Source organism: Hemiscyllium ocellatum, chromosome 35 (assembly GCF_020745735.1).
Source record: "Hemiscyllium ocellatum isolate sHemOce1 chromosome 35, sHemOce1.pat.X.cur, whole genome shotgun sequence".
NCBI classification, from domain to species: Eukaryota; Metazoa; Chordata; class Chondrichthyes; order Orectolobiformes; family Hemiscylliidae; genus Hemiscyllium; species Hemiscyllium ocellatum.
Window position 1 is genome coordinate 23,613,700 of NC_083435.1, and position 14,134 is coordinate 23,627,833.

A 14,134-nucleotide genomic window follows, 5' to 3' on the forward strand; every position below is an offset into this window, starting at 1 on the left:
GGGTTACCTTCAGTTCACGCAATAAATAAATCTGGAGTGAACGGTGAATTTGGTTGCCTACTGGATTGTCAGAAAAGTCCATTAGATGCAGGGAATCCGCTATCGTGATCTGGTCTGGCCACTGAGCAAAGTGTCTCACTCAGCAAGCCTCCCACTGCCCTAGACTCCCACTTCCCCACGGCAACGAGGTGTGGCCTTGCCAGAGAAGCTCAAGGCCCGTGAGTGATAATAGTCATTAAATAAAAGCAATTGCATTCTTAAAAACAGCCCTTTATTTCTTTAGCCCTCACCGAATTCCACCCCTCCCCACTATAAACATCCTGGGGGGTCATCATTGACCAGAAACTCAACTGGACTTACCACATAAACACAGCGGCGACAAGAGCAAGTCAGAGGCTGGGAACACTGCGGTGAGTAACTCATCTCCTGACTCCCCAAAGCCTGTCCCACCATCTACAAGGCACAAGTCAGGAGGGTGATGGAATACTTCCCACTTGCCCTGGGTGGGGGCAGCCCCAACAACATGCAAGAAACTTGACACCATCCAGGACAAAGCAGCCCCTGCTTGACTGGCACCACACCCACAAACATCCACTCCCTCCACCGCCAACGTTCAGTAGCAGCAGTGTGTACTAGATACAAGATACACTGCAGAAATTCACTGAAGATCCTCAGACAGCACCTTCCAAACCCACAGCCACTCACATCTAGAAGGACAAGGGGGAGCAGATACATGGGACCATCCACCCCATACAAGTTCCCCTCCAGGCCACTCACCACCCTGATTTGGAAATATATTGCTGTACCTTTGCTGTCGCTGGGTCAAAACCCTGGAATTCCCACCCTCAGGGCATTGTGGGTCAACCCACAGCAGGTGGACCACAGCGGTTCAAGATGGCAGCTCACCCCCACCACCTTCTCAAGGGGGCACCTAGGAACGGGCAATAAAATGCTGGGCCCAGCCAGCGACGTGCACATCCCACAGATAAGTCAATTTAAAAAAAAATACCTTTCCAACTTCCCAATACCAATGGTGAAGAATAAGCTAATATAACTATGAAATGAACACTTGGTCGCTCGTGCAGCATGTTCTCGAAGATGGGGGAGCTCAGAACTAGGGTCACAGACACTCAGGACTGAGATGTCTTCACCCAGAGAATGGTGAGCGTATGGAATTCCCTACATCAGAAAGCAGTCCACGCCAAAATATTATATAATTTTAAGAAGGTGTCAAAGGATAGTGGGGAGAAGCAGGCACAGCAGCTGGATGATCAGCCACAATCACGGTGAATGGCTTGAGGGGCTGAATGGCCTACACCTGCTCCTATTTTCGCAAGGCATTCTGGGACATTTCTGAGGACAGTTAAGGGTCGACCATCTTGTTGCGGGCCTAGAGTCGCATGTCAGCCGGCCAGGTCAGGACATTTACTTCTCTAAAGGTAACGGCGATTCCGCCACGTTGCTGCCCATGTCCTCTGACATTCAGACACAGTTGGATGACCCAACAAGATGGGGTGGCTCTCGGTATCCCACCAATTTGCTCTTTTAGAGTACAGCAGCAAGAGCAAAGGAGAGACAGAGAGTGACTAAGGCCTCACCAGGTCTCAGAATTTCAAAACAGTCAAGGAAGGATAAGCAGTTAGGGACTCTTTCATTTGGAAAAGAGATGGCCGAGGAAGTGACTGGATATAGTCTGTGAGAAAATGGAACGGTCGTGTCAGGGCTTATGGGAAGACCTGAATGAAAGGCAACGAATATACAATGGTCTCTAAATATCCAACAAGAAATTCTGGACCAACAGCCTCAGCTGGAGAGCGCTACGGGCAAGAACCGTGGAGGCAAAGAGAAACAAAAGGAAGGAGTAGAGGGTTAGGTTGATGGGGGTGGCACAAAACGGTGTGGGAGGGGGCTTGTATGGAGCAGTAACACCGATAACTGTCAGTTAGGCTGAACGGCTTGTTCCCCTGCTGTAAATTCGATGCCATTTGTAGGTTTTTGACACAGTGCACACAGGTTTCCTGCTACCACGAAGCGAAATGAAAATTAGAACATAGAACATGGAACATTACAGCGCAGTACAGGCCCTTCGGCCCTCGATGTTGCGCTCACCTGTCATACCAATCTGAAGCCCATCTAACCTACACTATTCCATGTACATCCATATGCCTGTCCAATGACAACTTAAATGCACTTAAAGTTGGTGAATCTACGACTGTTGCAGGCAAAGCATTCCATACCCTTACTACTCTCTGAGTAAAGAAACTACCTCTGACATCTGTCCTATATCTATCACCCCTCAATTTAAAGCTATGCCCCCTCGTGCTTGCCGTCACCATACTTGGAAAAAGGCTCTTCCTGTCCACCCTATCTAACCCTCTGATTATCTTAAATGTCTCTATTAAGTCACCTCTCAACCTTCTTCTCTCCAACGAAAACAGCCTCAAGACCCTCAGCCTTTCCTCGTAAGACCTTCCCTCCACACCAGGCAACATCCCAGTAAATCACCTCTGAACCCTTTCCAAAGCTTCCACATCCTTCATATAATGCGGTGACGAGAACTGTACACAATACTCCAAGTGCAGCTGCACCAGAGTTTTGTACAGCTGTAGCATAACCTCATGGTTCTGGACTCGTTTCCTCTGCTAATAAAAGCTAAAACACTGCAAGCCTTCTTAACAACCCTGTCAACCTGGGTGGCAACTTTCAAGGATCTGTGTATCTGGACACCGAGATCTCTCTGCTCATCTATACTACCGAGAATCTTACCATTAGCCCAGTACTTTGCATTCCAGTTACTCCGACCAAAGAGAATCATTTGTCTGCATTAAACTCCATTTTCCACCTCTCAGCCCAGCTCTGCAGCTTATCTATGCCTCTCTGTAACCTACAACATCCTTAGTCACTATCCACAATTCCAGCGACCTTAGTGTCATCTGCAAATTTACTAACCCATCCTTCTACGCCCTCATCCAGGTCGTTTATAAAAATGACGAACAGCAGTGGACCCAACACTGACCTTTGCTGTACACCACTGGTCACTGGACTCCAGGATGAACATTTCCCATCAACCACCACCCTCTGTCTTCTTTCAGCAAGCCAATTACTAATCCAAACTGCTACATCTCCCACAATCCCATTCCTCCGCATTTTGTACAATAACCTACTGTGGGGAACCTTATCGAACGCCTTGCTGAAATCCATATACACCACACCAACCGGTTTACTCTCATCTACCTGTTTGGTCACCTTCTCAAAGAACTCAATAAGGTTTGTGAGGCACGACCTACCCTTCATAAAACCGTGCTGACTATCCCTAATCAAATTATTCTTTTCTAGATGATTATAAATCCTATCTCTTATAACCTTTTCCAACACTTTACCAACAACTGAAGTAAGGCTCACTGGTCTATAATTACTAGGATTGTCTCTACTCCCCTTCTTGAACAGGGGAACCACATTTGCTATCCTCCAATCTTCTGGCACTATTCCTGTAGACAATGACGATTTAAAGATCAATGCCAAAGGCTCTGCAATCTCCTCCCTGGCTTCCCAGAGGACCCTAGGATAGATCCCATCCGACCCAGGGGACTTATCTATTTTCACACTCTGCAGGATTTCTAATACCTCTTCCTTGTGAACCTCAATCCCACCTAGTCTAGTAGCCTGTATCTCAGTAATCTCCTCGACAACATTGTCATTTTCTAGAGTGAATGCTGTCGAAAAACATTCATTTAGTGCTTCCTCTATCTCCTCTGACTCCACACACAACTTCCCACTACTATCCTTGATTGGCCCTAATCTTACTCTCGTCATTCTTTTATTCCTTAAATACCTATAGAAAGCCTTAGGGTTTACCCTGATCCCATACGCCAGCAACTTCTCATGTCCCCTCCTGGCTCTTCTGAGCTCTCTCTTTAGGTCTTTCCTGGCTACCTTGTAACCCTCAAACACCCTAACTGAGCCTTCACATCTCATCCTAACATAAGCAATGTTAGGACCAAGACAGGGTAGGAGCCATTGACACTAGTCCTGGAATCATCGCCTTCAGAAAGGCTGGAAAGAGAGTCGTGTTGCTAAGGTCTTTGATCTTGACCCCATCAGGACAGAAGCCACAACAGAGTGGGAAAGTGCGTGCCTGGTTGGCAGAATGACTCAGATTGGCTAAGGTGTTGCCAAACGCAAACACCAAGGCTCCCTCAGCTCCCAGGTAACACTGGCGTTTGGGCAGAAGTTGCTATACAATCCTGAGGGCACTAACAGCTAGACCAAAGTCAACAGCAACTTCATACAAGAAGTCAGTCTCATGGCTTGGCTTGCTGCAAGTGACATACATTAGCAGGGGCCTAGACAAACTGAGCAGTTCAAGCCTTTCAGGAAGCCTAGAGTTCTTATGGTTCCCCATTGCTTTCTCCAGTCAATGACATCGCCAATCAGAGTTGACTTGCCAACCTTCTCATTCTACAGTATAAAAGTGCTGTGATCTCTTGTGATTTGCCATTCTAGTGTCTTGTCCTGATGAATGAGATGAACAAGAGACAAAAAGTTTTGGCAATGGATCGTTGTTTCCAGCAATATTCCTGAAACATTGCCAGCTCCTAGTTTCTATACATACAGACAAAGGAATGTTGACTGGGACAACATACACATCCTAGGACAGGTGAAACACAGACATGCACGGGAATTCTTAGAGGCTTAGCACTCTAACCTGAACTCCATCAATAAACACACCGATTTAGATCTTACCTACCTCCCCCTGAAAAAAAGAACCGGAAATGACATCACCCACCTCAAGAAACCAAGGCCTATAAATAGAGAGGTGGGACATACGACCAGTACTTCACCAGAGACTCTCACTGATGATGTTATCTCATCATGGTGACGAAACGTCTGAAACCAAGCCTTCCAGCTCAGCGAGCTGAATTACAGACTTATCATCAACCTGATCCACAGATTTTCTCAAAAATTGCTAATTGCTAGCTCCTCCTGTGATAGGTCACCTTGCCCAACAACAGTTCTTTTGAATGTTGGAACCATACACCGTTTTATAGGGTATACCTCATGGCAACAACTATTTACTGGTGGAGGTCAGTAAGGAACAGCTTAAACCTATTCTACTTTCTAATGGTTACTCCCTCCATCTCGAAGTCAACCATACGGCCACTTTCTGGGTTAGATTAGATTAGACTTACAGTGTGGAAACAGGCCCTTCGGCCCAACAAGTCCACACCGACCCGCCGAAGCACAACCCACCCATACCCCTACATTTACCCTTTACCTAACACTACGGGCAATTTAGCATGGCCAATTCACCTGACCCGCACATCTTTGGACTGTGGGAGGAAACCGGACCACCCGGAGGAAACCCACGCAGGCACGGGAAGAACGTGCAAACTCCACACAGTCAGTCGCCTGAGTCGGGAGTTAGGTTTCACCCAATTCATTGGGCAGGCATCCCTGGGGATTCATGGCGGACTAATCCGGTTCAAAGCGCCCACTGCAAATCCAGTGGTGTAGAAATGATATAGGTAGAGGTCTCGCCCAACAGGTAGATGTCTTTGACACCATGTGAAAGAAGATAAAGCCAGACTATATTTGATCTCATTGGAGAGAGATGGTGAAGAGAAATGAGAGCAGTGAAAGAGGTACACGCAAGTCACTGCTTCAGCTGGAAGCAGAGTGAGAGTGCAAAGGTCAGCATGGAAAGGTATTATGGGAAGGGGAGGGCGTATGCAGCAGTGGCTTCAAGAGCAGGCCAGGGTTGCTGCAGAGGGAATGGCCCCTTTGGAATACTCAAAGAGGGGGTGGATAACATACTTTGGCAACTGGGTGCTTGAGGCAGTGGGAATGCAGTGGACAACCTATTAAAAGTGGAGGCTGATGGGAAGGGAAGTGAGGCTAAGGGGAACTTCAGCGTCATTCCGAACAGGACGACAAGGAATGGGAAGCAAAGTGTGGCAGATACAGTCAAGATCTGTTCAAAGGAGGGTGTGGAGAGGGGGTGGGGAATGGAATTCTCAACTAGGGAGAGAAAAAAAAGGCTTCTCATTAACACCAGGGTGGAAAATGGCATCATGAGGGCGGACATGACAGACACAGAGTTACGGAGGTAAACAGCACGGAAACAGGCCCTTCGACCCAATTCGTCCATGGTGACCAGATTTCTGAACAGGAACTAGTCCCATTTGCCAGTACTTGGCCCATATCCCTCCAAACCCTTCCTATTCATAGACCCATCCAGATGCCTTTTAAATGCTGCAATTGTACCAGCCTCCACCACGTCCTCTCACAGCTGGTTCCAAACACTCATCACCTCTTGCGTGAAAAAGTTGCCCCTTAGGTCCATTTTACATCTTTGACCTCTCACCTTAACCCTCTAGTTCTGGACTCCCCCATCCCAGGGAAAAGGCCATGGCTATTCACCCTAGCTATGCCCCTCATGATTTTATAAACCTCGATAAGGTCACCCCTCGGCCTCCGATGCCCCAGGGAACAAAATGGAGGAACTGAGAGAATGGAACTGAGTCCTTACAGGGGAACGAGGAATGAGCAAGCTACATAAGCAACCATCCTGACTCAAAAACCCACTGTATCCCTAAGTTGCGATGGAAGGTCATAAACCTGACATGTTCCCTCTTTTTCTCTCTCCACAGATACTGCCTGGCCTGCTGAGCATTTTATCTTCCTTATCTCAGGTTTCTAGGTGAAGATGAGGCCTGGACTCATCTGAGTGAACGTGACTGAACCGTTATTGAACGTAAGCACCCACAGAGATGGGGATTTTCTGAAATATTTCCGTCTCTGTGGTGTCCGACAGACCCAGACACCAGTTCCATCTGACCCATTGTCCCTGTCACACACTTTCTTTGGAACACACTCAGTAAATAGCCTCTGACTGAAGGTATAATTGACCCCTTCACCCTAGCATTTCCACCAATCAGAGCACTCTGCAGCCTGGTTATTTTGAATATTAAAAAAATTATCTTGCTACCTCAGTCCCCAACTCGGTAAAACTGGACCGCTTGTAACGTTATAGAATCCTTTCAGTGTGGAAGCAGACCATTCGGCCCTTTGAGTCCGCACTGACCATCCAAAGAGCGTCCCACCCAGATGCATGCCCCTACCCTATCCTTGCAGCCCTGCATTTCCCACGGCCAATCCACCTTGCCCACAAATCCCTCAATACGGTGGGCAATTTCCCACGGCCAATCCGCCCACCCTGCGCATCCTTGGACTGTAGGAAGAAACTGGAGCTCCCGGAGGAAACCCACGCAAATATGAGGAGAACGTGCAAACTCCACACAGACAGCCTCACGAGGCCCGAGTTGAGCCTGAGTCCCTGGTGCCGTGGGGGGGCAGCAGTGCTAACCACTGAGCCTCCGTGTCTAAAATATGCCAACTCACATTTGTGTGTGTCGGACTTCAGTTGCCAATCGGTTGCCCAGTCTGCGAGGGTGTCACCTGTATTTGCCTCAGCACTTACACCAATATTCGCCATATTGATGACACTCCCACCTCCCCCTTCCATGTCCCCTCATAACCTCAGTTTGGTGTCACCTGCAAATTTAGAATGTGTATTTTTTTGATTCCAAAGGTGAAATGATGAGCGTGCATTGCGAACAGTTAGTTGCCACTGCCTCACTACTAGCCTCTCTGTCGAACGGTAGAGGGAACCCCAGCTTACGGCCTGATCTTTACTAAGACTTGGCCCTCACAGCTTTGCCACTGCTGAAGACAGATTTCACCAGCAAAATAGGCCATCAGTCTTGGCAGATTTGTAGCTGGACATTACATTCAAAGCCTGGAGATGCTACAGGATGGGGTAGAACTTCAGTTTGATACCCCTCCATCCAATATCATTCTCCGTTGCTTTCAATGAAGAATAAAATTGGACTGGGTTATTGAGGTAGCTTTCCCGATCCAGTCAGCATCATGATGGGTGGCGTGGTTTATGAGAGACGTCTTGATCTGTCAATGTGTGATATGAATCAGAGAATCCACTCAGGGGCAGGCAGAGGCCATTTGGCCCATTGTGTCAGCCCCGACCCTCCAGAGAACATTTCAGTCAGAGCCAACTCTCTCACCCTATCTCTGTAACCCTGCATTTCTCCATGGCTAATCCACCCAGCCTGCACATCCCTGGATGCTATAGCGCAATTTAGCATGGCTAGTCCACCTAACTTGCACACCTTTGGACCGTGGGAGGAAACCCACACAGACATGGGGAGAGTATGCAAACTCCACACATTGAGTCTCCCGAGAGTGGAATTGAACATGGGTCCCCAGCGCTGTAAGGCAGCAGTGCTAACCGCTGAACCACTGTGCTGCCCTATTACAACAGTCAGATGTCAAGGGAAATATACCTCAATTGCGTGGGCCATTGCAACCTCCAACGTTTCCCCCTCCTCCCCAATGTAACTACCAGTCAACCACTGTCCTCTCCCATGCTGGCACTCCCCCCCCCCCCCCCCCCCCCCCCCCCCCACCCTGCCCCTCACTCAAGCCCCACCCAAGCACCATCCCGACCTGGCGAGGTCCTTACCGTCAGTGTTGATTGGCTTGACCTGGTCCAAAGTGCAGCCAGGGCCTCCAATCAGGTGACGGTTTGCAGAGAGCAAAAGGTGATAGGCTGGGTTGCTTAACAGGAGAGCTGTCGGAGAGGAGGGAAGACAATAGGGCGGAGATGAACAAACTGGATGGAGCAGCACAAACAACAGGATGGAGCAGCACAAAATGCAGGGAGGGCCAGGGGCAGGGGGAGGGAAGGATGAAGGGACAACGACACAATGATATGGAATTCCCATGGGGGGTGGCATTCCCCTCCCTCCTCTGCCTAACAACATTCCCCTTTCTCACAAAGCCAACTTTTCCACATCTCTCTCCCACGGGCTACGTCGGATCTATCAAGGTCTATAGCCCAACCGATGGATCTGGGGAAAGCAACTAACCGCGAGGCCTTCAGAGGATTAATAGGCCCCTGAAGGTTCAGGGAATAGCTGACTCGGCTATTGATACAGAACAGCTATAGCCCCTGGATCTCTGGAGGTGTTAATGCTCCCATGGGAGACTTGCCCCCCCAACCTTCTCTCACTCTCCCCCAGAGGCATGTGGCCTGGCCTAGCGATTGGCTCAGATCATTGACACTTTAGAAGGGTCCAGTTCATCAACAGTTCGATGCAATGTCAATGGCAAGTCCAGGTTCGCTGACAAATCCATGTGGGGCGGGAAAGAAAGGTGTGGGGATGACCAGAGAGGCCGGAAACAGATATGGACAGCGAGTTTTGAGAAGATTTGAAGCTCAGGTTGAGGTTCTGGACATATGGTTTGCTGGCTGAGCTGGAAGGTTCGTTTTCAGATGTTTCGTCACCACACTAAGTGACATCATCAGTGAGCCTCCGGTGAAGCGCTGGTGTTACATCCTGCTTTCTACTTGTGTGTTTGGGTTTGACATCACCAACACAGGAAATGACATCACCAACCCACGGAAATCTAAACACATAAATAGAAAGCTGGACATCACTCTCAAGGCTCACTGATAATGTTACCTCATACGATATCGAAACGTTGGAAAACAAACTTTCCAGCTCAGCGAGCAAACTTACATCCAGATATGGACAGCTTCACCAAGCGGGGAGGCAATTAATATTGAGAAATTTGCAGCAGAGATTTGCAAACTAACTCAGTGACATATTAAATTCCCTGTCCCCTGCCCAGCCTACACATCCAGACCCAGTGACGATTATTCCCTGAGGGAGGGCAATTTCTGACTGGATATCATAACATTGCAACATGAAGGTACTGAGTGTAACAGCATTTGTGACATCCCAGCATATCATTTACTTTGCCTCCTGTGTTGTGTAATGAATGGCATCGGGATGGGTAAATATATAGGAAGGGTTTAGCCAGAAATGGGCCAAATGCTGGCGAATGGGATTAGACTAATTTAGGATATCCGGTCAGCATGGATGAGTTGGACCGAAGGGTCTGTTTTTGTGCTGTATATCTCTACATGACTTACATCTAAGTGACTTAGACGCAGGCATAGATGGATGGATTAGTAAATTTGCAGATGACACTAAAGTCGATGGAGTAGTGGACAGTGTGGAAGAGTGTTACAGGTTGCAGGGGGACTTGGATAAACTGCAGAATTGGGCTGAGAGGTGGCAAATGGAGTTCAATGCAGCTAAATGTGAGGTGGTGCACTTTGGGAAGAATAACAGGAAGGCAGAGTACTGGATCAATAGGAAGATTCTTGGTAGTGTGGATGTGCAGAGGGATCTTGGAGTCCATGTGCATAGATCCCTGAAAGTTGCCACCCAGGTGGATAGTGCCGTTAAGAAGGCATACGGTCTGTTAGGTTTCAATTGTCGAGGGACCGAGTTCCGGAGCTGCAACTAAACAAAACGCTGGTGCGGCCACACTTGGAATATTGTGTACATTTCTGGTCCCCGTATTTCGGGAAGGATGTGGAAGCATTGGAAAAGGTGCAGAGGAGATTTACCAGGACGTTGCCTGGTCTGGAGGGAAGGTCTTTTGAGGAAAGGCTGAGAGACTTGGGTCTGTTCTCATTGGAAAGAAGAAGGCTGAGGGAATTTGATGGAGACATTCAAGATGATCAGAGGATTAGATCGGGTAGACAGTGAAAGTCTTTTTCCTGGGCTGATGATGTCAGCTTGTACGAGGGGGCATAGCTACAAATTGAGGGGGGGGGGATTGAAGACAGATGTCAGAGGTAGGTTCTTTACTCAGAGAGTGGTAAGGACATGAAATGTCCTACCTGCCAATGTAGTCAACTCAGCCACATTAGGGAGGTTTAAACAGTCCTTGGATAACTTTGGGATAGTGCAGGGGGACAAGCTGAGAATAGTTCACAGGTCGGTGCAACATCGAGGGCCGAAGGGCCTGTTCTGCGCTGTATTGTTCTTTGTTCGATGACTGTATAATTAAAACATTGGCAGATGGAATATAATGTGGTGAAATGTGAAGAGGAGAAAAATGTTTGGGTTTAAAATGGTGAGAAATTATCGAATATTGTTGTCCAGGGGGTTAGGGTGATCTTATACACAAATACTGTATCAGAAAGTTAACATGATGGTAAAGCCAACAAACAGGAAGCCAAATTGTTTCATTTGCTGCCAGAGGAAGTGTTAGATGCAGGTGCAGTTACACATATTTGGACAGGTACGTGAATAAAAAAAGGTTCAGAGGGTTATGGATCTAATACAGGCAAATCGGAGTAGTTTAGTCTGGGGTCGGCAGGGACAAGTTGGACCGAAGGGTCTGTTTCCGTGGAGTATGACTCTATTGTGTGGGTGGAGTAACCCCATGGGCTTCAGTGACAGGCTGGATCAGGTGGCCAAGTTGGTTTTGAACGTATTTAACGTGAGCAAGTGCGAGGTCTTGCACTTTGGCAAAAAGAATAAAAGCACAGACTACTTTCTAAATGGTGAGAAAATTCGTAAAGCCAAAGTACAAAGGGATCTGGGAGTACTAGTCGAGGATTCTCTAAAGGTAAACATGCAGGTTGAGTCCGTGATTAATAAAGCAAATGCAATGTTGTCTCTTATCTCAAGAGGGTTGGAATATAAAAGCAGAGATGTGCTACTGAGACTCTATAAAGCTCTGGTTAGGCCCCATTTGGAGTACTGTGTCCAGTTTCGGTCCCCACACCTCAGGAAGGACATACTGGCACTGGAACGTGTCCAGCGGAGATTCACGCGGATGATCCCTGGAATGGCAGGTCTAACATGTGAGGAACGGCTGAGGATACTGGGATTGTATTCGTTGGAGTTTAGAAAATTGAGGGGAGACTTAATAGAGACGTACAAGGTAATACATGGCTTGGAAAGGGTGGACACTAGGAAATTGTTTCCGTTAGGCGAGGAGACTAGGACTCGTGGACACAGCCTTAGAATTAGAGGGGGTCAATTCAGAACAGAAATGCAGAGACATTTCTTCAGCCAGAGGGTGGTGGGCCTGTGGAATTCATTGCCGCGGAGTGCAGTGGAGGCCGGGACGCTAAATGTCTTCAAGGCCGAGATTGATAGATTCTTGTTGTCTCGAGGAATTAAGGGCTACGGGGAGAATGCAGGTAAGTGGAGTTGAAATGCCCATCAGCCATGATTGAATGGCGGAGTGGACTCGATGGGCCGAATGGCCTTACTTCCACTCCAATGTCTTATGGTCTTATGGTATGCCCAAATATCTCTCTCCACCCCACCCTTCCACTTAGTACCTTCTTGAGCCCAGTTGAAAAGTTGTCCATAGCCACAACAACTCTGAGGGTGGAGAATCATTCCAGGTATCACATCATCTCCCTGTTTTACACCCCAACAGATATTCACCGAGGTGACTTCAAATACTGGAGCGGCCGCATATCAAACCAAATGATGTGATACCATCTTGATCATAGCTGAGACAGCTTCCTACCCTGATAAACTCAATTCAAGAACGTTGCTCAACTTTTGACTGCTTGTCAAAAGAAGTGTTTTTTGAATTACAGCCTGCTTTATTGTAAATGGCTCTTCCCCTGAATGCAAGAATCTGGATTATTTACAGGCTTAGATGCACTCTTGCATTGGAGACAGTGACTGGACACACATTCGGTCATGCGCAGGGTAGATTGTTTGACAGGTCACGGAGTTTAATAAAGGATTAGCTGTCTGCAGTGCGGTGTTCTGAATCACAAACGGCTGGGTTGCAGGTAATTAAGGAGACAAATGTAACACTGTCCTCCATTGCGAGAGGGACGGAGTTTAAAACAGGGAGTTTATGCTGGAGCTGTATAGGGTAATGGTGAGGTCACACATGGAGTACCGTGTACAGTTTTGGTCTCCTTACCTGGTACTGGTGGGGGAGCAGAGAAGGTTCCCAATGCTGATTCTGGAATTGAGAGGGCCTGCTTTTGAGGAGAGATTGAGTAGACTGGGGCTATACACATTGGAATTCAGAAGAATGATAAGGGGGATCTTATAGAAACATAAAATGATGAAGGGAATAGATAAGGCAGAAGCAGGGAGGTTGTTTCCATTGGCAGGTGAAACTAGAACTGGGGGCATAGCCTCAAAATAAGGGGAGCAGGTTTAGGACTGAGTTGAGGAGGAACCTCTTTATCTCAAGGCTTGTGAATCTGTAGAATTGCCTGCCCAGTGCAGCAGTTGAGGATACCTCATTGACTGTTTCTAAGGCAACGATAGGTAGTTCTTTTGAACACGAAGGGGATTAAGGGTTATGGTGAGCGGGCGGGTAAGTGGAGCTGAGACCATGAGAAGATCAGCCATGATCTTACTGAATGGTGGAGCAGGCTCACAGGGTCAGATGGCCTACTCCTGCTCCTAGATCTTATGTTCACAAAGGTGTTTAGGTTTTACAAGGAATTAAGTACTTAAGGGAATTGTAAAAGGTTTGAATAGGCTTTAGTTCACAGGTTTCAGGAGTTTATTTTTGATACAGTGAAGGCTGCAATAGAAATCACGTCTTTACTATATTTGATCGCAGTGGGGTTCCGGTACAGCTTGCAAGACTGAGATTGTTGGGTCAGGGAAGATACGTGGAGTTGAGGGGATAGGTTTACCACAAGCTGAGTACATGACAAAGTACGTTCAAGAATCAGAACTTCCCCCAGCCCCCCCACTCCCATTGCTGAGATCTCAGGTTTGTACTGTTAAATATTCCACCCCAGAGAGAAAGCCAACTTCCATTTGCTCCATGAACTCGCTTATTTTCAAATTTGCAATGCAAATGATCAAGGAAAGCAGTGAAGCTGAACAAAGAGAAGCAACAGGTCCAAGCATTGTTGGGATTTGACATCACAACAAAAGCAGGAAGCAGAGAACTGAAGTTGAAAATAGTTCCTCAGATGGGACAGAATGTGGGAAGTAGTATTCCGTCAGGATCAATGCAGGAAGTACAGTCGTCCACCATTTCCATAAACAATTTGGTCATGAAAGAACTGGAAAATTCATCTCAACTCAAGGTAATTGTGAGGTGGGACATCTTGGGGAGGTCGGAGCTCTGCTCCTCATCGCTGTGGCTGAATGGAGTATATGACAGGGATTTGGAGGGGGCAGGGAATGGGTTTCTCCGGGGCATACAACAACTCAAACTCAACAGCACAGGCTAATAAAGATCAGAACGT

General features: G+C 47.6%; 1 protein-coding gene across 9 annotated transcripts in view; it reads right to left on the minus strand.

The window, feature by feature from the left end:
- LOC132832819 (discoidin domain-containing receptor 2-like) overlaps nt 1–14,134 on the minus strand; it is a 242,759-nt gene that overhangs the window by 53,743 nt on the left and 174,882 nt on the right. For 8 of the 9 annotated variants that reach the window (XM_060850980.1, XM_060850981.1, XM_060850975.1 and 5 more), the window contains one exon: nt 8,540–8,647. The exons of the other annotated variant lie outside the window; for it this stretch is intronic. In XM_060850980.1, the coding sequence (XP_060706963.1) occupies nt 8,540–8,647 (108 nt within the window). The remainder of the gene's footprint in view (nt 1–8,539; nt 8,648–14,134) is intronic. 9 annotated transcript variants of the gene reach the window in all.